The 27,025-nt window shown below is 42.0% G+C and overlaps 1 protein-coding gene across 1 annotated transcript in view; it reads right to left on the bottom strand.

Moving 5' to 3' along the window:
• Nucleotides 1-1,957: 1,957 nt before the first annotated feature.
• The window catches only part of trabd2b (TraB domain containing 2B), an 85,768-nt gene continuing 60,700 nt past the window's right edge, over nucleotides 1,958-27,025 (bottom strand). The window contains exons 5-7 of the mRNA XM_033621010.2: nucleotides 7,688-7,784; nucleotides 3,757-4,035; nucleotides 1,958-2,476 (exon numbers count right to left, since the gene is read on the bottom strand). Coding sequence (XP_033476901.2) covers nucleotides 2,242-2,476; nucleotides 3,757-4,035; nucleotides 7,688-7,784 — 611 coding nt within the window. The 3' untranslated portion in view covers nucleotides 1,958-2,241. The remainder of the gene's footprint in view (nucleotides 2,477-3,756; nucleotides 4,036-7,687; nucleotides 7,785-27,025) is intronic.

Raw genomic sequence — 27,025 nt, 5'->3', positions numbered from 1 at the left:
GTTCACAGAAAGAGAACAGAAAACTTAGACAAGATGAAGCTGTGTCTTTTTTTATTATTATTTTAAAGCTGTTTTTAAAGAGTCAGTAGGTTAGGGGAGATTTTTTTCCTTTTTGCTTAGCTTACTTTTTTTGGCCAATGCACCTTCTTTTCTTCTATACTTACACTGTATTGCATGTTTTGGTATTGTGTTAACAAACCTTTATCTAGGTGTTCACATCTGCTAGTTAACATTTCTTGGTGCAAGCTATTTTTTAGAACATTTTCAATAGATAAGTATGAAATTATACATTATTATTATGCTTTTAAAAAGTGAAGGCAACAAAATTGGCCATTTTAAAAATGTGATGGGGACATGTCCCCAGCATCTCCAATATAAATGACACCTTTCACATCTTAAACTCCTCATATCACTGTACACTCTCAAGGAAAAGCCTCTCACTTTACATGTGCCCTTATTAAACCTTTTTCACTGCATTTGTCAAATCAGATCATCAAATCAATCACATTTATTTGTCACATAGACAGCCATGTACAGCATAGCGTGTAGTGAAATTCCCTTGTGCCTAGTAGCTCCAGAAAGCTACTGACAAATACAAAAAGTAGAATATAGTACTGTAGATTAGAATATTTGATAAAAGAAACTAGGAATTCACGATAATATCGGCACATTATCGGTACTGGCCATGAGAATCACCCAATGTCCTTTTTCTTATTTTGCACAATGAATAAATATTACATACATTAAAAATGACTGTATTTCATGTCTTCATCTGCTGGTGGGCCATCATGATAACAGCATGCATGTATGATATAATGTTAATTTCACTGCAGAAGAGACTTGATGATCACTAAAATCAGGTGGGGAAAAAGCAGATTTATCAATATTGGTATTGGTTATCGGCCAAATGAGTTGGTGTATGTCAGCATATTGGATTTTGGCAAAAAATCCAATATGGTGCATTCCTAAAAGAAACAATAAAACAATATAGCATTATGCTTCTGAAAATTGAAACCTGCAATATATGACAGGTGGATGAATTATTACATTGAATAATATGTACAACTTTTTTCTAAACCTTTTCACTCTTGAGGTCTGATGACTTTGACTGTATGGTGCATTACCCTGAGTGGTATTTCTCTAATGCCACTGTAGCACTTCATAGTTGTATAGGCTCAAATTGGCGAGCGGTGTTTTCTTACTTTCAGCCAGCAGGTGGCAGATGGAGATCACCTGTTGCACGTTTCTCTTTCTATACTCTATGTTCAACTAAAATGCTGTTAACTCGCAAATTGTGTTTTCAGTATGTGATTTATGTGTATTTATTGTATGCAAGAGTTGTTAACTCACAGTCTAACATAATGTACATTCACTTTTGTTGCTTATTTATTTAATTTTTACAATCTAAAAAAGCATTAACATGTTAAACAAAGCATGAATCATAAGCTTTATGATTTGCCAACATGAAATGCACACACGTCACTAAATTTATTTAAACTGTTGTTATTAAAATAGTGGCTGGCCCTCTCTAGGAAGCTGTGGATGATTCTATTTTGCCTCCAACATTTGGCCATGAACCTCCCAAATGTTTTCTCCACCAGAGAGAAAGAAATCTTTGCACACTTGATTAGTTTTCAAATTTTATTTTTGTCATTTATCTTCAAAAAGCAAGAAAATATACTCTTTTCTTCCAGAAATAATAAATATACAATATTTCTTTATGAACAAAATGCACAATTTACAAAAAAAGTGGCAACTGAGTGCTCCACCTCCTACACAGTTCTGTTTGACTGTATGCATTCAACTCATTTATCACAGAGTTATAACTGCTATTAGTACGTCCTACTCTCATTATTAATGTCTTATTTTTCTATACAGTATTACAGTTTTCATTAGGTAGAAAGTTCCACCACACAAACTCTTCTTAATTACAGGTCTTCATTGTGCTATGTGTTTGTTATTCTACCATAATACTTTCACAAGGTTTGAAGACTCCACAGTCAGTTCATTGCTTGTGTCGTGGCTGAGAGCTTATTCCACACATTTTGAGACAAGTTTGTAAAGACATCAGCCGGCTGGAGCTGATCCCTCCCTGTGGGTGGAGGCTGACAGCAGAGTCAGCCGTTGTTCCTCCATCTCTTTCCTGCATGTGTTGATGGTCATTCCTTGTTTATCAGGTGCATTCCACTGCTCTGGTATGGAGGCAGTAGTGTCTGTCTGTGAGATAACGCTGTCTTGTGGTCACGAGGTGAACAGCATGTGTGATAACAGCCAGGCTAAAATACAGGACAGTGTGAGAATGCTGTGGACTGAGGCCGGCTGGGCTGAGCTGGGGTTGGGCGGAGGGGAGGAAGCTGGACTGGGATGTCTCTCTGTGGCGTAGATCTCCACCCGTTGGTGCTGCTCTTGGTGGGTCAGCGGAGGCTCCACTGTCACATAGCCATTGATTATCCTCACGTTAGGTGGTGGAGTCGTGCTGGAGTAAAGGGGACACAAGAAATCAGGGTTTAACTCAAATACTTGAACATATCTAATACATTCTGAGGCAACCTAACCAATAGTGGTTTTCGACTTCCCCTGACACACACAGATCTTACTTTAAATTTTATTCATCATATATCTATGTTCAGGTCTTCCTTGACACGAATATCACCCAAGCAGCTACTTACAAAAAACTTAACAACATGTAAAGTTACTGTATTAAGCTGAATATCTTTTGAAAAGCTGAAAATAAGTGGTGTTTTCTTTCTATGTAAAAAAGCGACTTGTTGTCTGTGTTGGATTATAATGATCCGTTATATATACATACCTCCGCTTAGTGTCTTAATATGCTTGACACAGCTTTACATGCCTCCTTGATCCACGATACAGTATTATCACGATACATTATTATTACGATTTTAAATATGTTTTGATATGCCCTCTATTGCGATAAAATATATATCAGAATATGTTGTGGTTTATTACCTTTTTTTAACTGTAAAATTGTCCTCAAAGGAAAACTTTGTCAACATCTGTTTTATCTAATAAGATCAAGTTTTCGGTTTGTTCATCTCACATCAGCCATTTTTCTCGCAGCAGCAAAATGTGTCTGTGTCTGTGTGAATGAATGCAATTGGTTATATTATTCCAGGCTACCTAAAGTTTAATTTGTATTTGTAATATTAATAATTCATCTACTAAAAAAACAAAAGAAAAACAATACTTAGCACTGTATGGCGATAAAATATTGTGATACTATGCTGTATCGATTTTCTCCCCCACCCCTACTACCTGTGTGTCTTTATCACGCATAAAAGAATTAGACAATTCTCTTTGCTTTCTCAGTTTCTCATTATGTTATCTGTTCCAAATGCCCAGGCGGAAATTGGCAAAAAAGGGCATTAATGTATTCTGCACCCTCGGCATGATATATGTTGCAGAATGACTTGAAACCCAAGGCATTAATTTCGTTAAATGCTTTAAAAGCCTGGAGGTAGACTGCTCAAGATGTCAATTTTTAATTCACCTGGTTACGAAACCTGCTCTTTTAAACTTCTCATTTGAGTTGTGTGTTCCTTTTGCTTTACTTCCTTTTTATTTAGTCTCTTTTTTTTCTGCTTGTAACTGTGTGTTTTTATTTATGCTGCTGCCTGTCTTGGCCAGGTCTCTCTTGAAAAACATATTCCCAAACTCAGTGGGACTTCCTGGTTACATAAAAAAATACATTAAATAAAAAAAATCAATATAGTAAACAGATTATAATCGGTATCTCACCTATCCCCAATGCGAACCCACAGGTCACTGAAGAGGCGGGGCCTCCCGTGGCCGCGGTGAGCTTTGCGAGGCCGCTTGTGTCGTCCAAATTCCTCCAGCTGGCTCAGGCTGTCGGGGAGCAGAATGTGAGGCAGCTCCTCGTCTCCGAGGCCAGGCATGTTCTCCGGTTCGCCCAGCTCCATCTCTGAAGGACTGGTCGACCAGCTGTCAGGAGATGCTGTGGTGGTGTCGGTGCTCTCCTCGCTGGGCTGCGCTGCAGGCTTTTGAGCTGGATCATGCCTGGAGCAGAAAAAAACAGATAGAGAGGATATAGAGTCAGTTTACACTCAGCCCACTCTGGGTTTTATTTTTGGCTAAATGAATCCTGAGCATCACTGAAACCTTTGACTTATAGATGGAAAACATGCTTCCTTTGTGTCTCTGAGCTGATCGTATTAGACTGTTCCACTTTTCAAATGTTATTGTTCGTGGTTTCGGACCAGTCTCTTACTTCCCACTTACATCTCTTGACTTGAATCAAAGACATGACTACCACATAGGATGCCTTGCCCCATAAACGCCGCACTGAGTGGCAGAAATACCCAGCAGGCAACTTTAGAGGAAGTTGTAACTCTTGTGGCCGTACTGTAACGTCAAAACTGACATCTGCCCGAAGCAGACCACCCAGAATCGCCGGCCGCTCCTCAAAAACTTTTGCCGTGCTCCTCTTTCTTCCTCCCATTACTCATACTTTCTCCTTTCTTGTTCTTTTCCTGTCAGTATGGCTCGCATGTAACTTTGCGTTTGAAGGTAGGACATCAAAAAGAACTAAATGTATTCATCATTTAGAGGTCCAGTGTGTAGAATTTAGGGGGATATATTGGCAGAAATGTAATATTATACACCAATCAGCCAAAACATTAAAACCATTGGAGGGTGAAGTGAATCACATCATCTTGTTACAATTCAGTGTTCTGCTGGGAAATCTTGGGTCCTGGCATTTATGTGGATGCCACATAAAGCGCTCCACCCACCCAAACAAAAAATTCCCCGATGGCAGTGACCCTCTTTTCAGGACAATGTGTCGTGCCACATTGCAAAAACTGCTCAGGAATGGCATGAAAAACATGACAACGAGCTAAAGGCCAAGACCTGGCTTTGAAATTCCCCATATTCCAATCTGACCAAGTGTTTGTGGGACATGCCTGTACCCCAGAAGTACCCTGATCCTCGATAGGGCCTCCTTGGATTGAACTAGGCTCCTACCTATCAAGGCATGGACACAGGTTCTTGGGGGTGTCCTGAGGTGTCTGGCACCAGGGTGTTGTTGGCAGATCCTTTGAGTCCTGTGGGTTGTAGGGTGTCCCACGAATGCTCTATCACATTGGGATTTGGGGCTCTTTGTCACATTTCTCTGGCCATTCCTGAGTACTTTCTGTGGTGTGGCATGGCACATTGTTTTGCTGATAGGTGGAGCATGTCACATGGCATCTACATGATTGCCAGGACCCAAGGTTTCCTAGAAGAACATTGTGTTGTAATGAGATGATCAATGGTTTTAATGTTGTGGCTGATCAGTGTATAATAAGTATGCTTCCTTTAGTGTATAATCACCTGAAAATATGAATTGTTGTGTTTTCGTTACCTCAGTATAAACCATTTATATCTACATAGGGAGCAGGTCCTCATCCAAAGAGTCGCCATGTTGCTACAGTAGTCCACAACGGACAAACCAGACACTAGCTTTAGATAGGGCCATTCGTGTTTTCAATTAGTAGTTAGCAGCCTCTCCTCAACAAGCATCATTGAGAAAACACTTATTTTAACGTGAAACAGCTTTATTCAGTGGTTTTACTGTGTTATATCACTGGGTCTGTTTGTGTTGGAGAGAAAGAGACCTCTGTGGATAATTCTCCTCTCATTAAAAACCTGAATGTCTGGATCTGAAGTTGTCAGAGAAAAAAGGTGAGCACATATTAAAAGGTGCTGGGCTAGTAGCCCCCCTTGAACAAACTGAACAGCATTGGAGAAACACTGATTTATAAAGTTAAACTGCTTCAATCAGTGTTTTCATTGGTTTAAATCACCTAGTCCATTTGTTTCAGAGAGGGAGAAACCTCTGCGGATAATTCAGCTCCTGATAAAAACCTCCTGAACACTGAAGGAATCCTTAACCAGGAGTTCATGCTTGGCACATAGGAGAAGTTTAAGCTGCCTGCAATCTGCAATCCTCACCGTTAGATGCCACTCAATCCTACACACTGCTCCTTGAAAGGAGTTACATGGAAACAAACAGTAGAAAGTTCAGAATTTTCTGTGCTCATGTTAAACTTTTTTACCATTTCACATTGCTAAACATGATATGATGGATCATAGGATGGATCATAGTCATGATTTCCACAGCTCACTCATAATTACCATACTCATTTTGTCCCTCCGGTGATCATAAATCCGATGGTCTGCACTTCTACTTCCACAGACATGAAAACCCCCCTCAGTCAGGGTGATGATAGCTCCAGGCCTGCGGTCAAGCTACTGTGGAGCCAAACCCACCTCCAGTCTGCTCTGTCTGTCAGTCATATAATCGCTCTTTGAGACCTTTTGCCAGTCGGTCCGAAACACTCCAGGTCTGAGGCTGTCATAAACACCTCTCATTCAGCCATCTTGTGGTGTTTTTCCTCGCCTGTCATGTCACCTTGTATCAGGGAGCTAAAAGTGGTTGTGCACACGTGTAAGTGTGTGGTCGCGTGGTCGTGTGTGCAAGCGTACGCAAGTGTTTTGTGACCACAGTAAGGCAGTCCACTTGTCAGCTTTTAAACCAGAACCACTGGCTAAAGCCCACAACTCTGCAAACAGGGCGGAGGGAGATAGAGAGTTTACAGCTGTAGTGTGCAAGGGAGAAGTTTGTAAAAGGCTGGATGGATGGATGGGGATGCATTTAGTGTTTTTAAAGGGATGCCCCTTGTTGTTTCCATTTTAACCCTGATTCAAGTGGCTTTTGTTACTTTTTTATGGGCCCATGGATCAACCCCCTAGGTGAGACGGGAGCTGCTCTGTGCCAAGGAATGGCACACACACACACACACACACACACACACGCAAGCACACACACACACTGAGATATTAAGAGGGCTTGTGGAAGGTTTTTGTGGAGAACTACTGCAGGACGCCAAGCCTCTGTGTGAGTTTAAGTGTGTGTACAACCCCGCTCCTTGGCACTGTGCATCCCTCCACTCACCCTGCATACACATGCACATGTGTGTGTTTACCAGTGGTACCAGTGGCTGCTGAGAAGAGGCAGAACCACCACTGGCAGCTTGCCTTTGGCAGGCAGGGGAGGGAGGGAGGGAGCAGGGGAGGAAGGTGAGGGAGTTGATGAGGTATCAAAGGATTCCTGCATAGCTTAGCTTTATTTGTTACAGAGCACAATTTGGACCGTATCTGCGTTGCACTTCAATAAATCTACCGAGGTTAAATAGCTCGACTCAAGAGAGACTAAGACGGATGTGGACTGGCTGAGTCTTTTCTCGTTTTGATGGGCTCTGTTGATGGATGTCCACATGTATCTGCATGCCTGCCAAGTACTAAGAGAGCACAAATGCTCTGTTTCACAGTCCATATTACCATAACATTATTAGTGTGATGCTAGCACAAACTCTTTGTCTTTTTCCATTCATCATCTTGTCAGGATCTCAACTGTAACCTGTGAATGATTACTGCGCAAAACAAAAATAATACATCTGTTCTACTGTATTATCAACCTTGTCAGTTTGGTGATGTCAAACAATCTCTGTAATTTTCTCATCAGACATATATATAATTAGTAACCCAAGCAATCATCTTCGCTTTTATGTTTTTCCACAACAGATTTTTTGTTTGTTTCTTTGTAACCACGGTACTTCAATCAAATGACATGCTCTGTCATCTCTTACACTCTGCTCTGCTTACTCACTCTGTGACTGGCTCTTGGTGATCAGGTGGCACATGGACGATCTCGTAGCCCTCCTGCCTCAGGATGTCCAGCACGCTGTGGTTCCCCAGGAAGTGACCTAAGAGTAGACAAAAGGCCAAAAGTCAGAACAGATCTAAGAGAAACGAGACAGAGTTAAAGCCTTTTTTAATTTTTTTGCAGAGCGTGCATTTGGTCTGTATGACTAAACATAACCTGGAAAACATTCTGATGCTAACAACAGCAACTTAAAGGAACAGTTCACCGCAAATTCATAAAAAGATATTCTCCTCTTACCTGTAGTGCTCTTTATCAATCTAGATTGTTTTGGTGTGAACTACTGACTGTTGGAGATATCGTCCGTAGAGATGTCTGACTTCTCGCAAATATAATGGAACCAGATAGAACTCGGCTTGTGGTGCGTTTCAAAATACATTTGAAAAAATCAACAGCAGTCTCTCTTCCCAGAAATCAAGACTCAGATACTCAAGATAATCCACAGAGCTAGCTATGAGCAGTTTCATGTAGAAAAACAATTTTCTTTCTACTGAACTACACCTGCTAACCGTATCACTGCGCAGAAGGAAGTGTGCATCTACTCATGGACGAGAGGCTTATGCTCATGACAGTGTGTGATGTAATCATTAATGGCATCCTCCTCGGCTGAGCTGTAATGTTAGCTAGCTCAATGGTGCAACGTGAGTCTGTGCAGTGATAAGGTTGGTGAGTGTAGTTCAGTAGAAAGAAAATAGTTCCTACATGAAACTGCTCACAACAAGGTGTGTGGATGATCTTGAGTATCTTGGTCACGATTTCTGCAAAGAGACATTGCTGTTGAGTTTTCAAATGTATTTTTTTGACGCTTTGAGCACCACAACCCGAGTACCATCTGGTTCCATTATACTGGAGAGAAGGCAGACATCTCTATGGCTGATATCTCCAACACTCTGCAACTCACACCAAAACAATCTAGACTGATAAACAGCACTATGAGTGACAGGAAAAAATATGCATTTTTGATTTGGGGTGAACTGTCCCTTTAAAGCCAGTTTTTTGTTAGCATGCATTTTGTCTGTTTGACTAAATATGACCTGGAAAAATGTTTTGATGCAAATAACAGACACTCAAGTGTATCTTTAAACAGGATCAACACCAGATACACCCAACATTTAGTCAACTGCCCCAACCAAAGACAATATTTTTCCATCATAGGTCCAGGGATACTTTTATGTAGCAGCAGATGCAGTCCTGCTGTAAACAGAAGTGAGAAACAGAGTTGTGGAGAATCTGTGAGATAACAAGGACTATTCAAATTGTTGCTCTGTAATGATGTCGGCACTCAACCTCCAGCCCCCTCTCCACCCCTCTTTCCTTCACCTTGTATATGATTCCTTCAGACTGACATCAAACATGCAGGCCCCAGCCCCACGCTGATAAAAGCTTTTTTTATTTCTCCCATCAGCCGATAATCCTGCGTGTCACTCAACCCAGCAATAAGCTGTAATGTAGCTTGACATCACCCCCACTACACACACACACACACACACACACACACACACACGCATACCCTAACAGAAAGAATTCATATTTGTGCACATGCAAAAATTTGCACACGCTCAGGAATTCGCACACTCACACACCTCAGCTCTCTCCTGCAGCTTATTAACAACACGTTGACAATATTCAAGCCTCTCGCTGGCTTTTTTTTTTTTTTTTTGTCGGGGGCCTTCTGCTCCCACTCAGCTCCTCACCCCCCTGCCAATTTTATCATTATAATGTTCCTGATCATTCCTGAGAGTCAAAGAAAGAGGCACGCGGTCTTACACTTTCTTGGCAGCCGAGTTCAAAGGCAGCGCTGGGATAGGCTGCGGAGTGAGAGGAGGCTTCTAACAACAGAGTGTCGGCGAGATCAGATGGGATTACACAGAGGGGAGAGTGTGAGGTTTTTGTCTGAGTGGAGGTGGGTGTACGTATTTGTGTGTGTGTGTGTGTGTGTGTGTGTTCCTGTTTTTCTATACTTAAGCAGACTTAATGTCCTCACAAGTGCAGAAGTGTGGATGTATTTCTCATGCCTGTTTTCTTAAATAATTTTCCAGGGTTAGGGAACTTAAACTGAAACATAAGGCAGTGACAGCTACAAGTGATTCTGTCAATGCAACAGAAAACAGAGTTCAAATTAAATCTCTTGATAGAAACAATAACCACAAAATAAAGTCATGGATTGCCTTGAAATATGGTACACACTTTCATGTCCCCCTGAGGATGAATTATAATAACTTTGGTGATCCCTTAACATTTTCTCTAGCGCTACCATCAGGCCAAAATTTCAATTTGTCCAGTACCTGCAAAACTAATGACATCCTCATCAGCCTCAGCTGTATTTTGTATAAAGTGCCCATCAGAGACTGTATTAAAGATGGACTTAGTTTAGTTCAGTTGATTGACATTAATCATTTACAAGAAATGAAATCATGGTTGCACCAGATTTAGCGAAATGCTAATTTCTCTCTGTAGTCCTACACATAACAAGTGGACGCATTAAATAAAAATAAAATTCAAGGTGCATTGCAGACTACAGTAGATAGAAGATTAGTCTGTATAATGCAGTATTAAAACATAATGATATATGAGAAAATGGCTGCTAAAATCTATACACTCAAAAAAGTCCCACTACACAAATACCTACTTAATTACTACCAATAATAACTCTTCTCTCCTCTCGCACATTCTTCTCTCTTTTCTTTCATCCCTTTCTCCCTAACAAGACTCCGGGGCCAAAGTCAGCTCATTCAGTGACCGCATGCTGACAGATTCAACCACCCTCATATCTGTGTCAAGCAGCTATTTCATTAATTTCTGCAGGCTGGGGGCAGAGAAGAACACCTCCTGTGTGTTCAGCTGGGTGTGAGGTCAAGCTGCCTGTTTGATGTGCTGACTTGATTTCCTCCGCTCTGCTGTCATGCATAACACACACAGACCGAGCAGTTTGTGTGTGTGTGTGTTTGTTTGTTTGTGTGATTTAAATTGTAGTTTTCCTTCACAGCCGGCAGACGACCACATGTTTTTCATTTCTAAGACACACCTGCTGTAAATCTGACATCCTTAAAGCATTCAATTTGCTGAGTATCCCCTTCAGTTTGTTGTTTTCGGGATTCTGTAAACACGCACCCACTTCTTAAACAACCTACTGAATCCACAAACAAGCAGGCCAGCAATGCAAACACTTTTGTCTGCAACGCAGGGCTAAAAAAAGACACACATAAACTACAAAGGCTGCAGACATGCACTTACGCTCACTTGCCTCCTCACACACACACAAGCAAACTGTCATTCTCAGGGTGAAAACCACCACTTCTCAAATGTTGGAAACTTGATGTTTGAACTTAAATTGAGGGATTGCACAGTTCCCCATGAGTGGGCACAATTTGTCAAACAAAAACAAAAATGTTTATCTTTCTTCCTCAAAATTTGGACTCATGGAAGAGGTTTATTCGCTTTTCATCTGACAACAGTGGCATGTGTATTGTTTGTCTCTGTGTGTTTTTGTGGGTCATCCCTGTGTGTGGGTGAGTGATTGGGTACAGAGATAATAGCTCTTTCCATACAGATGATTGTGTGTGTATGTGTGTGTGTGTGTGTGGGGGGGGGCGGGGGGAGGGGGGGCTGGGCTAGTGTGTTTGTTTTTGGAATATCCAAACAGTAAACAGTGTGGTGCTTCTGAAGCAGGGAGCAGGCCCAACAAACAGCTGCGTTAGCCAAGACGTAATGAGAGGTCAGATGACTACTAATCGCTCCCCTGCTGTACGTTGAGCTCGTAGGCTTACTGCACTGGTAGTACGCTGCAAAACATGCCGCTGATGTGTAGGAAACACTTACAAGTTACTTATAGTAGTATTCTGTGACATTTTGTATACAACTAAAGGTCTGTGGAAAGCTGTGATATCTTCTGGTGTCTGAGTAGCATTTCAAATCCTCTTACGGACAGGAAGTCATGTGCCTAAACTGAACGAAAACGCCAAAACCAGGGATGTAGGATTTGTTTCATCTTTTAGGGGGGGCACATATTAATCCTCCCTGGTTGACTGACGTTATGAATTCTCAGCAACTTTTTTTTCCACGAGCTTTGACCATCCGAAATCACAAAGTACGTGATCCGCATCGGGAGGGAAAACCACCCTCACCAACCGACTGATCAAGAACCTGCCGAACTGTTGTGTGGTACATCAGGATGACCTCTTAAAGCCCCAAGATCAGATTGAAGTTGCTGAAGATGGCTTTAAGCAGCACTATGTCATCACTGCTCTGCACATGGACGCCATAATGAGTACGGTCTATGCATGGTTGGACAACCTGGTGAAGTTTGAGAAGTCTTACGGTGTCAATAACACCCTGGATACTGAGATCATCCCAACGTCTGACCATAAGGAGGAAGGAACTCACATCCTTATTGTAGAGGGCTTTACACCTACAGGCCTTTGTTCAATGTGCTCAACCAACCAACCAACCAACGTTACTTTAGTTCCATCCCGTACCCCCCTGGCCTCTTTGACGACCATGTCTGGCCCATGTATTTGAAACAAAACAAGATTTTGGGTGTCAAACACTTAATGTCCTGCATTCTGGTGAATTTTTATGCACCAATTTTCTGCATCAAGTCATGGTGGAAATGTCATGGCACTTCCTGCTTCAATTGTGTATAGTTGCTTCTTTCTCTTTCCTTTTGATGGCAGATGCAGCCATTGTTTTTGAGGTTGCATAATGCTACCACCCACTTTACCAGGCATTACCACTGTAGGCCTACGTCTATGAGTTGCATTCTAGCAGTACATCTAAATAAAGTCCTCTTATGTTTTTTATCAGTGGAGACAATTGCACATGTTCTAAATATTGAGAGAGACATGTCCCCTGTGTCCCTTCCAAAATCTACGCTAGTTCATCTAAAACAATTAGAAGAACAATGGAAGTTATTATGAACAAAGGAAAATACAATGCAGGAACATATGCAGTGTCTAAATGCCATACTACTAATTATATTCAGTATGTGCTTTGTACTGTACTTTTTCTGTTTTCTACTAACTAACTTTAATAGCACACTGACCACATGACTTTGGAAGGCCTCTGCCAATTAAACTTTACAACAAGAGGGCAAAATGTTATTCCAAATATATATATTTTTTCCTTGGGCTGCATCACCATTAGCACATTGTTTTGATATTTTGCAGCTGTGAGCGCTTCCTCTATTTCCATGGTTAATGTTTTTATGGTTATGTTCAGGCACTCACTCAGAGCCCCTGGATAAGGTTAGGGGAAGATCACGGTCTTGATTAAATACTGAAAAAGTAAAAAGTCACTTGAAGCACGAGGCGGGATGTGTTTACTTACTCACTTATGTTAAATCAGAACCACAATCTTTCCCTAACCTTAATCAAAGAGAGTTTGTTGTCTGAACCTAACAGCACACTGGACTCAGGATGCTTTGTCTGACAATGGTTTAGAGGGACAATAAATCAACAGGGCAAGTGATTTTAAAGGGACAGGTCACCCCAAAATAAAAAATTGATATTTTTCCTTTTACCTGTGGTGGTATTTTTCCAACACATTCTCACTCCGACCTCATCACAAATTGACATTTGGTCATAGACTCTCCATGTCCACATATGACATACAGGGTACCCTGGGTGCGTTGGTTGTTGAGGTTCTGGGACACCGTGTCAACCTCTGCCTGTTACATGCATTGTCTTCTTTCAAAATACACTTCTTTTCACAGGAAAAGTAATGTTTACCTACTGTCTCTTTTAAAATATACACACTATGTTGGTACAACACTGCGAATTGACGTTTTTTTTCCTTCAATAACAAACAAACATGGTTGGCTTTAGGCAACAAAAGCAAAAGCTCTCTCAGGTGAAAGTCAGTGTTTGTTGGACCCATCGACCACCCCTGCCGCCTGCCCCAGACGGACTTTGCCGCCTTAACTTTCATCCTTGTCCTGCTGCATTCCCCCCTGACACCGCCAGGCGCCATTGAACTATAACGGCAACTGGCCACGTATCATGCTGAGTTAAAGGACTCCTTTTTCCTTGGTTTCTGATGCTGCAAGTCACTGCCCAAGCGCTGGATTTTAATGACTTTTGAGTGAGACCAGACTTATTTATCAGTCTGGAATGATTTGGTGTGGGTTGCTGAGTGTTGGAGATATCGGCTGAAGAAATGAATGCCTTCTGTCAAATATAGATGCCACTCGGCTTGTGGTGCTTAAGGCCCAAAAACATACATTTCAAAAGCTCAACAGCAATGTCTCTTTCCAGAAACCGTGACTTTCTTTCTCAAGATAATCCACAGATCTTGTTGTGAGCATGTTTTAAATGTAGGGACTATTTTCTTTCTACTGAACTATGCCCGTCAACTGTATCCCCATGTAGAAGGAAGCGTGCATCAACTGCTAGCTCACCTAGCTAATGTTACAGCTCAGCTGGGCTTAACACCAGCCCTGAGTAGATGCATGCTTGCGTCTGTGTGGTGATACGGTTGGCGGGTGTAGTTTGGTAGAAAGAAAGTAGTTCCTACATTAAACTGTGAACAACAAGGTCTGTGGATAATTTTCAGTAATGGGGTCATGATTCCTGGAAAGAGACATTGCTGACGAGTTTTTCCAATGTAATTTTTGGTGCTTTGCGCACCTCAAGTTAAGTGCGGTCTAGTTCCATTATATTTGAGAGAAGGCAGACATCTCTACGGCCAGTATTTCCAACACTCAACAATCTAGGTTAATAAATAGCACAACAGGTAAGAGGAAAATATGTATTTTTCATTTAGGGGTGAACTGTTCCTTTAAGTACTGACTCCCTTGAGTATGCTTTAGTATTATTTACATTGTGAGCTATGTTCAAAACGTACTTATATTAGTACGGAATTGGGACCAAGCGTCAGTATCATCATCATGTTCATCACTGTGTTTATTCTGCCGAGTGATCTGTGGTTGAGTTTAAGACTGAAGCAACATAACTTGTGGTAATGTGGCTTCGAACCACTTACAGCCACTTTCACATATCACCCAGCCCTCCGGTCTTTCTTGCTGCTTTGCTGTCATCGCTCTAATAAAGCAGATATACTTTAAATATTTTCTTTGCTGAAAAAAAAAAAGATTGAGGAGCAACCATGACTTTTTGCAGTGTGTACACTACCTTACAGGGTGTTTCCCCTCCTGTGGCTCCTGAGAGCAGAGTTAATGACCCAGCTACTCCTCTGTTTAATAACCTTTCCATCCTGATTTCCACTTACAGTAGCGACTTAATGTACTCCACTTCTCCCCCTGTCTGTCTGTGTTTACTGTAGCCACCTCTTGTCTCAGGCGTATCTCTTTATCTGTCTGGCTTTCCAGACTTAATCATGTCTTTTTAGAGCGTCTGTGCTCGTCTGGTTGTCACCACGGCTCTGTCTTCCATCCTCTGTTTGTCTTTATGTCTCAGTTTTTCCTCTCGTCTCTGTCCATGCAAGGTTGTGTATGATGGCAGTAGTGTTTGTTGCAAAAGGAGGTGTTGCAGCCTGTCTCTCACTGGTTGCCAACTGGGTTCGACTCCAGCCATGTCAGCACCTCTTTACTCACACCCAGCATGGGCCTGCACTCCTTCTATCTCTAGCCTCTTCTTCCACTCTCCATTACCATGCCTCTGTTTATGTCTACTCATCCTTTCCTTTCTACGTCCCTCTGGACAACTTCTGAAGTGCAAAGACAAGCTGGTAGTACAGCAGGGTAAGAATGGAAACAGAGAGCCAGTAAGCACTGGAGATCGGTCCAAAAAAAAAAAGAAAACTCACAGGAAGAGAATTATGTTATTTTTCATTTTTGCGCAAACAAATGTGTTTGCAATTACACTGTGTAAACAATGGATCAACTGATGTGCGCTTGTGGTTTAAAAACATCCCACATGGCTTGCAAGCAGACCACCTCATATGAAAATTGCAATCAGAGCACAAACCGTAAGAAAACTAAGAGAGAAAACACGAGGGGGGAAGTACAAGCGGGCATTTTCGCGGTGGATTGTGTGAATAGGATGCAGACATAATAGCCAGATATGGAGAATGGCTCGAGGGAGCGAACAGAGGTGAAGGAGGAGGAAAGATGGAAAGCGTGATCGGAGGGTGAGGATTGCACTGACGTACATCCTCCACCCAGCCAGAATGCATGCTGGGTGCTGTTGCTACATTTAAGGTCCAAACAAACACAAGCTGGTGCCCTCCAGCCATTTGAACAACAGATGAAAGAGAGATGAGAAGATGATGGAAAAAGAGAGAGGGAGAGAGAATACAGTGAAGAGAGAACCGAGAGGAAAAATAAAATTGACTTTATAGTTGACAGGGGTGTGTTCTTCTTTAGATTTGTTTGGAAATGCGTTCCAGTGTGAGTGTGTGCACGCTGAGGTGATGGGGAAAATTCCTCTCATCTCCATGTGTTTCTGTGTGTGTAGGTGTCAAATGGGTGACAAATTAGAGGAAAAACTAACATGTAAGGTGTTGGACCACCATCAGCCACCAGAGCAGCTTCAGCTCTTTTTTGCTCCAGGTCTCTAAAATCAAGTGGGGTGATCAACGCAATTCTTTCCTAAAATACTCCCTCATTTAGTGGTGGTGGAGAACACTGCCTACCACGTCAGTGTAAGATCTCCCTTGGTCATTTAATTGACCTGTTTGCGAAATCCTGCCCCTAAACGGAGACTGTCTAATAATACCTTAGCACTATATCTCACTTTAGCCAGCCTGCATCCTCCACATGCTGAAACAGTATGATACTCTCAGTGTTTGAAGGGTGGTGTTATTTTAAAAACTAAAAACATTAGCTGCCTGTCAAATTGCATACTTTTTCTTTTATGCTTTCAGTGTGTCTGCAGCTGCCCTTACAACATCCTTTCTGTGGCATGGAGTATGCATACAACTGGGTCATACTACTTTGTTATAACATTGGACCCTTAACTTTGAACCTCTTGCTCATGAATCTGTCGCAGTTCATAGTGTGAAATTTGAATTAAAAAGAAAAGTAAGCGATTTGGAATGAAGCAGGTCTTAACTTTATTACTTAACGGTACTTTGCAGAAACAACAATACACCATTTGCCGTGCTCACCAGAGATGGAGGTTGACCCAGAGAGCTCTGCTGTTGATACTTTTAAATGTATGTAGTTTTAAAGGTAGGGTTTGGAGGATTTTCCAGTTGCTGTTTGTAAACACACATTCAAATTCGGCCCCTCCTATCAGGCTCAACTCTCCCGGGTGTACGGAGCCCGGAGGTACGGAAGAAGGCTTCACAGAAGAGGTTCAGGCAAGGCTTGCGCTGGTGCACGCTCGGACACGCTCGGGCACGGCACCTGCGCTCTCTCATTGGCTGGGGAAATCTCCGCCCAGAAGCGGTCCGAGCTCACAAAAACATCAAAATACAGTTAAAGGGCAGGAGCTCTGCAAACAGAGTCACCACCACACATGAGTAGAAGCCCATAGGTGATGATTAAGCAGGATTTCATTTGTATATGTCTATATTTTGTTTTGTTTGAAAATCATCCAGATCCTACCTTTAACTTTAAGTTATAATTGATTGAAAAGTTAAAAAAATTAAATTACCCTCAGGGATTAATAAAGTATATCTTCTTCATATTACACCTTTGCCAGAAGCCTACAAGTATGGTAGCATGGGTATTGTAACATACCATGATTGTTAACCTGGTCCAACATAAGCTGCAATCGATAGCATGCCCATCTTACCAGCTTACTACCAACAATAGTATTCACAAACTAAATGGGCACATCATTAACTAACTGCATTGTTTTGTGGGGTTAAAGGTTACGCTAAAGAAATGCCTGTCTAGGACTAAAATATCCAGCCTGCGGGAGTGAAAATGCTCCTATATTAGAATTTAAAAGACCAAAACCAGCTCTGTCCTTCCCTTGAACTGGTTTAGTTTTAAGGTTTAAACTCCAGCAGCTCCAGCCAAACTTTAAAATTTTCTATTTAACAGCTGTGATTTCAGCCAACAAAATCATTTATCATCAGCTGGAAATAAGAAGCCTGTTCTTGTGTACTTCTAAAATTGAAGTCCTATTGTTTTAAAGTTTTCTGCGAGCGTTAAATTTGCAACTGTTGTCAGTGGAAAGAGCACATGTGCCATCAGAGAACAAAAAGCTTTGCAGGTGTAGCATCTATAACAAAGTGGGATGGGGCTCAGTGAAGGGAAAGTTGGGTTGAAGTCTCTGAACGCATCGGCTATCGTGATGATGATATGGCCTCTTGGGGCAATGGCCAATATTTCTGATTCCGCGCACTGCTTGCTCAGCATCACAATTTACAGTTACACTAACATTTTGTTCCTTCTGGACCATCGTCAAGAGTATTTTACATTTACTGCATCAATCTGAAATAGATAACTGACAGTAAGTGATAGTGACATTTGTGCCATCTGTCACATTATATTCCACTTATTAAAGCCACAGTGTGTAGGAATTTCTCCCATCTAACATTGAAATCATATATTGCATTCAAACAGATGGCGCACTCTAGCGCCTCACTGTTTCAAACACGTATTGCAACAACTGTAGCCGCTGTGTACCAAAAAGCTATGATAACACTGATGAAACCATGTCATCCGATACTACATGGAGTATTCATTCAGGCTCCTACACAGACACACGTGACGCGAGTTGACAAACCCCCTCCTCACCATGCTGGCTGTGTTTACAATGTAGGACTGTTGGGGCGGATGTAAATTGAAACAAACCAATCACGTCTTGTCCTTTGACAAGTGGCTCAACCTCACACACCTCATCCCTCTCCTCGCATTACTGCGCTGCTAACAGCTGTTAGTGGCCAGCAGCACTACTGCCGCATAACAAAGTCCCACTATTTGAGCATAATGCAGGATCATGTATTATGCAGCATCACGGGAGACGGAATCCTTGTCGCCAAGAAAGTGCAAAAGGGACTCAAAAAGGCAGCGTGACCGGCGAGTTAAAAAAACAAGGGTCAGCATTGGGGTTGCCTTTCCCAGGTGGAGAGAGCTGCTGAAGGAGAAAGGTAATACAATCACAGGCCAGCGGCTAACAGCGGCTAACAGCTAACAGCGGCGCAGTGATGCGAGGAGAGGGATGAGGCTGTTAGCGACTGGCCGCTAACAGCGGCTAACAGCCAACAGCGGCGCTGGCCTGTGATTGCATTACCATTCTCCCTCAGCAGCTCTCTCCACCTGGGAAAGGCTACCCCGATGTGGGCCTTAGTTTTTTTAATTCGCCGGTCACGCTGCCTTTTCTATTCCCTTTTGCGCTTTCTTGGCGACAAGGATTCCGTCTCCCATGATGCTGCATATGCATGATCCTGCATTATGCTCAAAGAGTGGGACTTTGTTTCAAATTTGCCAGGGTAGTAGCGAAGCGCCTCTTGCTCCTCTCCTTCGGCTCCTCAGTCACGCAGTGCTGGCCCGGCTCTCAACGAAAACGCCGAAGGCGGTGCTGTATGTCCCTTGCTGGCGGGTGTATTCTCAAGATGGCGAAACGTAATGGAACCCCACAGACGACTTACCCGCACAATGTACAAACAAATCCGAAATTCTCCTTTTACGAGAATAAGTCAGATTATTGGTGGAGGTAATAGTACACCAGTGATGACATATTTATGAATCAATTTTTGTCAATAAACAACTGAAAATGTTACACAATGTCCCTTTAAGAAGAATGCTCATCTTATGAATGAACATATCGACCTTGCAGCTTTCATAAATCATGTACTATAAGTAGGTCTATAAGAACCCAAGATCCCTTTCAACACCCCGTGCCACGTTATCATATCATTTAATCCTTTGGGGTTCTGGTGTAGCCAGCAAATATCTGTTCAAGACCTCCTCTTCTGTCTGCTGGTCATTGTTTACAGTTTCATCATCAGCTGGAGACAGGCAGTCCAGACAACATTTCGGCTAATCTCAATAAACAGATATCTGCAAATGAATGCAGATGAATTAGGGGAAAGAAAGCTAATTAAAAGCTTAATTGTTGTCAGACGATAGCCGATGGGCTGTGAGATTGCATTTCAGCCAATGCATTCCACCTGTTTTGCTCTTTGAAGGGACTGTTTGCCTGCATGTATCCAGAGCCTGCCCAAATGGTCAATATAACTCTGACTACTAACGGAAACCAGAATCTTGTCCCGTCAGAGTCTGCACGCTTATGATCTGTTTACAGAGAATACTCAGGTTAAGATCTGGTGGTCATCAAATAGTTGAGTGACTCCTCATGCCTTGTATGGAAGCATCTACTTTGTAATGATTCAGTTAAGTCATTGAGCTTTTTCTTTTCTTTTCTCACCCGTTAAATTGGCAAACCAGTGTTGTTGTCTGCTTGTAGCAGCAGATGCACGTGTCTATTTGTGTACCTATGTTTGGTCTAAGTCTTTGTCTTATGCTGCGTAGCACCACCACGCTTCAGTAGAACAACATATGAGTAATGCCACAAAGATTTTAATAGGCCCAGCATCCCCGCGCCTTGCTGTGCATTTCCATTTCCAGTTTTACAATACTGGGATCCCTCTATAAATCACACAGCGGCTTTTGGATTAACAGAGCTGAGCCAGAGAAACAACTACCCACGGCACTTCAGAAATACTTGAACCATTGCCTTAAAAATGGAGCACCACTTTCACTTAATGTGTAAATCTAACAAGGCAGGACAGTAAATTCCACCTCTCAGCTCAGCTCTGGGTTTGTCGCAGGGGAATAATGCTGGAGTCTTGTCCCCCACCTCACCCTCACACATCTCACTCATTCCTCATCTCCATAATGACTTCACTTCCTATGCATGCGGCACGACGTCCGTCTGTCTCCTTGCACCATACTGAGGTGACAGCTGTTGACGGGGCCGTTCACGTCCAAGTTATAGTTAACGTTCTGGTCAAATACGAAGATCAAGAGAGTTGGGAGGGGATCGGATCCAGAGGCTGACTGCTGCGTGCGGTGGGCCTGACACTGGTCCATGTCAGAAAGGCTGGAGGGCTGGGCTCAGTGGTTCAGTGTTAGAAGCTTTAAAGTGATTCCCCACGTTTAAATATTTAGACTGTGTGAGCTTGCCGCTGCAGTCTGCAAAGCTCTCATGGTGGGCAGAGAGAAAGTGGGTGAGGTGAGGGAAAAACAGATGGGTGCAGAGAGGGAAAGAGAGAAAGTGGAGCAGGAGTACAAAGGCACAAAGAAATGCAGAGAGGAAGGGAGGTGAGCTGAGTGGGGCGGACAAAGTTTAGTGGAAATTGCCCCCATTGTTTGTTTTTGTTCCCGTCAGCTGCGGTCTTTACCATTTCTCCCTGCTGGGATGAGAGGAGTATAGTAAGCAGCTGGCCAATAGTGAGGAAAGACACACACACATTGTACATGTGATGGAAGAAGCCTTGGTATCCTAATGGAGCTCTGTCTCATGGCGGTCTTTATCTCTCTCATCTCATTCTTGCTCTGTCGGTTCATTTCCTCTCCTCCACCCTTCAGTTAAAGTTGCAGTTTAGACAGAGGCACATTGAGTTTACATGTGAGCGAGTAGAAAATATCCACAGGTCTCCTTTCATTACAAAATATAAACGCTTACATGCATTTCCTTGTTTATGTGTCTTTAAGGAGCACATACTTGAGCGCATGTGTTGATGACGTGGTGTGTGTGTTGCTGGTATACATTACGCAGACATGCTGCCCAGCAGGCATGAGCTCAGAGATAAGACTAAGTGTGTAGGCATGTGATTGTGTAGGTTGCTCATGGTATGTATGTGAATGCTTGTGTGCAAATGTGAGTGTTGCGTTTTTGAGTGTGCACTGATGTGCGCTGGCAGAAACCACAGTTTCACATCAGTTGTTTCGCAGGACCAGAGGCCGGCTGGTTTTCATTCTTACCTTTTAATCAGGGTCTGATATACACCTGGGACACCAGGTGAATGCAATTAACTACCAAGTACGAAAAACAGTCCAGCAGAACTATAGAAACTAAGAGGTGAACTTTGCATTGTTGTACTTTGGTCTCAACAGTTTTTGTCTGTGTGCATGTAGGGCAACGTTAATGCCAAAAAAAAGATCAAAGCAAGCAAGACTACAGCATTAATGTGTTGATGAAACGTAGCATTACGCATATTGGCTCTAAAAAGGCTGGGATGTTCTTTCAGTTGCTAATGAAGTGTGTAATCTTTCAACAAGCTAATGAGCTGTGTTGATTTCATTAGAGGGAGGAATTCAACCAGTGTAAGAGTTACCACAAGACGTTTTCACGCAACCTCACAGTTATACTCCTGAACATTTATAATATGACATAACCTTACAGTGGTATCACAATAGAGCTAATGCTGTTTCTACAGCTGCAGTAGTTAGAAGGTTATGTGCGCTTACATCCTTCGTCAACTTTGCTCATATGGGGCAGAAACAAATTGGGTTTATTTGAATATTTTCCTTTACAAATAGAGTACATAAGCCGTGCTAGAGATCAGATCTTTCTATAGGACACATGGCTATCTTAAAGAGAAAATCTTATCTATCTACAGTAGAAAAAGCATAAAGGAATAAGGTAAAATGATTTATGTCATATACTACTAAAAGGCCCTTGAAAAAGAAATCACAAACTTTGCACAGTGGGTCTCATTCATGAAACATGAGCAGAACGAATTGTGTTTAAACTGTTCACAGAAGGAAATTTTGTATTGTATTGTGTTCTGTTATGTTCACAATACACAGATGCCACACAACAACGCATTTAGCTAAATTAGTTGGCATTTAACAGATTTTAGCTTCAGATTAGGTGTCTTAAACATGTGAATGAGTTATTTAAATTGACTTATTACATGTTTTCTTCATATAGATACATAATAAAATATTGTTGTCTTCCCAGTTCACCCAAAAATTTCAGTCTGTGCCAGAAAAGCTTCTCTCCTCTCTTTCTTTGCTCCATGTCGGCAGGTCATGGACAGGGATGTAAGCAAATTGCTGACTAGCGGAAGCACACTGTCAATTTATGATTGATTGGCAGTCATGAACACACACGCGTACCTACAATCAAATCCAAGTTTCCCGTGGGGTTCATGAATCTGGTGTAGGTTTTTATTACCAAGGGGTTTTTTTATGTGCAGATTTACAAACATTTCATGAATGACACCAAATGTGTTTGTGTCAGGGGGTGCGCTACATTATATTCACAACCCAAGTGATTGAGATTGGATGCATATTTTGTATTTTACTTGTGTTAGGGATTCGAAAGATAGCAATGTGAGTAAGTGTCTTTGCACAACACTTGTGCTTTAATAATTTTCATTTTAATTTCAAATGTATACAACAAATAACTGTAAAAGTATGTGCAAAACGTTTGGCAAGACAGTTTAAAGTGTTCACTGTTTCATGCACTGTAAACACACTGGAAGTAGAAACCAGAAACAAAGAAAAGTGCGCAGCCTATCTGTAGGTTGTGTTTTCATTTTGAATACTTGGATGGAACTTATCATCCTCTTTTGTGTATGCAACAGACCATCCACAAATGAATATAAAAATAAAGTTTGAGTTCTTGAAGATAGGAGGTTATAAAATATTTACGAGGACATGAGATGAGAAGGGTGCACTGCTGGAAGGGACATTGTCACACTAGTGGACACTGAGGGAGGACAGAATAGCCCTGTGTTAGACCAAAGACACGTACCGACATACACATCACCCCGCAGGAAACAATGGTGGCTTCTCGGCCAAACTGCACTCCATTTAAAAATAACTTTAGATGTGCGCTAAGTCCAAAATGTCAGGAGGAGAGCACTAATGATATCTCTCTGTCTCTCCCTCTCTGTTTGTCTTCTCCACCGAGCAGAAGACAACACATGACGCACATGCATGGCCTCTCCGCCACTTCATAAAATGTCCCTGCACCATGCAGAGGTTAAGACAGCATGAAGCAGAAGAGACAGAGCTAGACGGCTGTGAGGGGTGGCGTCACTTTAATAAAGACGAGACGGCAGCAAATGGACCAGAAATACAGGAGCTTAAGACAAACATACTGGCAGGCAGGACAGACAGACAGACAGACAGACAGACAGAGACAGTCAGGTAGAAAGATGGAATTAGAGCTAAGGACAGACTGGAAAGCAGGCAGCAGACAGATGAGAAAAAGGGCTGAGAGAAGCAGATATGTACTAAGAGAGGAAGAGCCACACAGACAAAGTGACATGCACGCCAAGCAGGCTCTCTCCCTCAGTCATCACTTCAACACCACAACACCACAAGCGACTGCAAAACATATGGGCCCGCTCTGCCTGCACAATGGGCTATTATGGGCCTGTGCAGCAGAACATACGCACAAAAATCAACTCTCAGCAAACGGACCCAAAGTGGCTCACGCCTCAAAACAAACAATGCTACATGTGTATTTTTGATAGTAACTACTCTTTTGGGCGATAAATATCTCTGCAGATCATATGACTTTGTGTAGCAAACATACACAGACACACATGTAAGCGTGTGTGTGTGTGTGTGTGTGTGTGAAGTGGTGTCTAGGCCGTGGCAGCGTCAGGAAATTCCATGGGATGTTTTCAATAAGGCCGGGCAGTGGCAGCCAGAAAACTGGCAAATGAAAACCTGCTGAAGCACACCACCACACAACTCCAACAACACACTGTGTACCCTCGCAGCACTCGTCCACTCCTCAGCACAAATGATAACTCTTTGTGTACTCGCAAATGACAGTGTATGTTTGTTGTTTGCACGTGATTCAATACAGAGAGGGCGACTGAGAATGCATATTTTGCTGAGTGAGTGGTGGAAAGAAATCACATTGGCGGCTTGTATCTGTTTACAATAGCAACAGAACAAGTGTCCAATGTGTGTACAGCTTGTCTGCGAGCATGCTTTCCCTTTACTGCTATCATCTGGTGCTGCTGTGTCATTCTGTCCACAGGGGAAACAATGATGAGCTCACTTGGCCTCACAAAGGCCGCTAACGTCATGCTACGGTGGGTGCCTTTAGTCCCCATTACATAATACTGATAGTGAACAGCAGTGGTGGTGTAAAGGAAAAGGATGAGAGACTGTGAGGAGACAGACCGTTTGACATTTTCCCCCATTTCCACTCTTTAGGCTTAGCCAGCTTACTGGCTTCTATAGTTTCATATTAACAGACTGCAATGAGAATGAAGTCAATCTTCTCCTCTAATGGTGCATTCACATGCTCCTGTGATCCCACTTCTCCAGTTGGGAACACGTTTTTGGGACTTTCGTGTATTCATTAGCTTGAAGTCATGATGTGGAAACATCACTGATGCTACAAAGAAGATGCGTTGTATTTTATAGATGCAGTCAGTATTTTAGGGAACACCCACAAAACGTCAAATCCTTTTACGTCGAGGGAGAAATCAAAGCATTCGCTACCACACTAAAGAATTGCTATGTGGCTTCCTGCACGTCAAATAAACTTAAAAATCTAGAATTTAAGGGTATTTTTTTTCAACATGGACTGCATTTTCCCACGGTTTTGAGACTAAGTGATTAATGGGAATGACAGTTTTTTAAATTGTTCCAGTATTGAGGGGGAGCAATAGCCAGGCTTCCGTGTAAACACTCAGGGCATGTTCGCACAATCAATTTACCTAGTTAAAAATGTGTGTTTTTGGCACTAACAGGCTCAGATTATTTTTGTAAGTGCCTGACAAGATTACTTAAAGGATCCCTACAGAGATAGACTTTTTCTTAAGAAATAAGACTTTTTCTTTTCAACCCAAAACAGCCCAGAAATTGCTGTCGTCAAACCCACCAGACTCCATTTATATGAATAGTAACTTTATCATCGTAAAACACAATTCATTCAAAGTCGACAGAATGAAATAAAACTTACAGAAGTAGTGTTGGTTCAAATTCCCACTGTTTTAGCAATCATCAACTGACAACTTGATTGAAATAAACCTTAGATTCGCACAGTTGGATGTGAAAATATGCAGGCTCAACACACACTAAAATTACTGTTTATTTACATGGAGTCTGGTGTGTTTGGCAATGGCGATTTTTGGGCTGTTTCTGGTCAAACTAACAGGATCTAACACCCTATCCAGACAGTTTTGGATTGTGTAGCCACTGGTAAAAAAGTTGTGAGCCTCTACTGACCTGTAGTTCTTGAGGTTGCAAATCCCATCGTCAAAACATAGGCTAATGGCGTTGCGTAATGTTAGCACTGCTCTACTGTGTCAAAATGTGCATGGAATTTACCAAAACATGACGCTAGTCTATTACTTCATGGCATACTGATATTATGGTAGGTCTAATTAATTATATGTATTTACAGGCTGGGGAAATGACTGTTTTCCCCTCTCTGGCCACGCCCCCCAATTAAGACTAGTCACCAACTGTCTTAATTGCTCAGAACCTTTAAACAACATGTTACTAGCATTTTCCTGTATTACAGGGTTAATACTAATAATAACGTTAACTAATCTAGGTCACTTTAGGTGGACAAAAATTAAAAGATACAAACTAATAGCTTACCATATTACAAATAACATGTGAGCAAAAAAAAAAAGATATGCAATACACAAATGAATAAAAAGTTGCTTGCCATCAAACCAACACTGTCTTTCATCCATCATGTTTCTGCGTAACATGATGCTAACTTTGCAAGGTGTGTACCAAAATTTTAGCCAACTGTAGCTGAGCTATTGTTCCGACTTCAAGGGGCGTTCACATGAGTTTTCCCAACCACATGTATTTACACTAACTCTCAGCAAGAGTTAGCTTATTTAGCACAATGTCAAACAAGCTAACAGACACAGAGTGTTAATTTATTATTAACCAACTAAGTTAGTTGCCTTATACATCCAGCTGATACAGAGGAACTTACATTAGAGGTCATGTTTATGGTAACTCAGTGAATGTCAGTGAAGGTCCAATAGTCAGTCTCCTTTTAGCTCTGTTTAGTTTCTACTAGCTAACTCCTGCTAGCTTTCTTTACCAGCTAATTTCTAACTTTGCCTTTTTGTTTGTTGCTATAGGCGAGAAGCGCACAGTGGCTTCCGCAGAACAAACTTTTGTGGCTTAAAACTATAAACCAAATTACTGTAAACGAGGTTAAATAGCTGCCTAGAGCTGCAGGGTTTGGTAAAAAGGTTCATGACTGCGAGCAACCACTTTAGCATTAAATCTAGTAATTTGATATGACGTCAATAAAAAATACTGACTAGCAGAGTTTTGATGTATTGTAGTGTTACGGTAATGCAGCCTACAGGCACTGCGAAAGATTTCAGCTATTCAAAATATATTCTGCATTGCTGACTGGCCTGAGATATGACTGTAACATGTGAGACCAGGAGACTCCAGTTGACTGAGTTGCT

The sequence above is a fragment of the Epinephelus lanceolatus genome, chromosome 6, assembly GCF_041903045.1.
Source record: "Epinephelus lanceolatus isolate andai-2023 chromosome 6, ASM4190304v1, whole genome shotgun sequence".
NCBI lineage: Eukaryota > Metazoa > Chordata > Actinopteri > Perciformes > Serranidae > Epinephelus > Epinephelus lanceolatus.
This window is presented reverse-complemented; position numbering and strand designations above follow the sequence as displayed.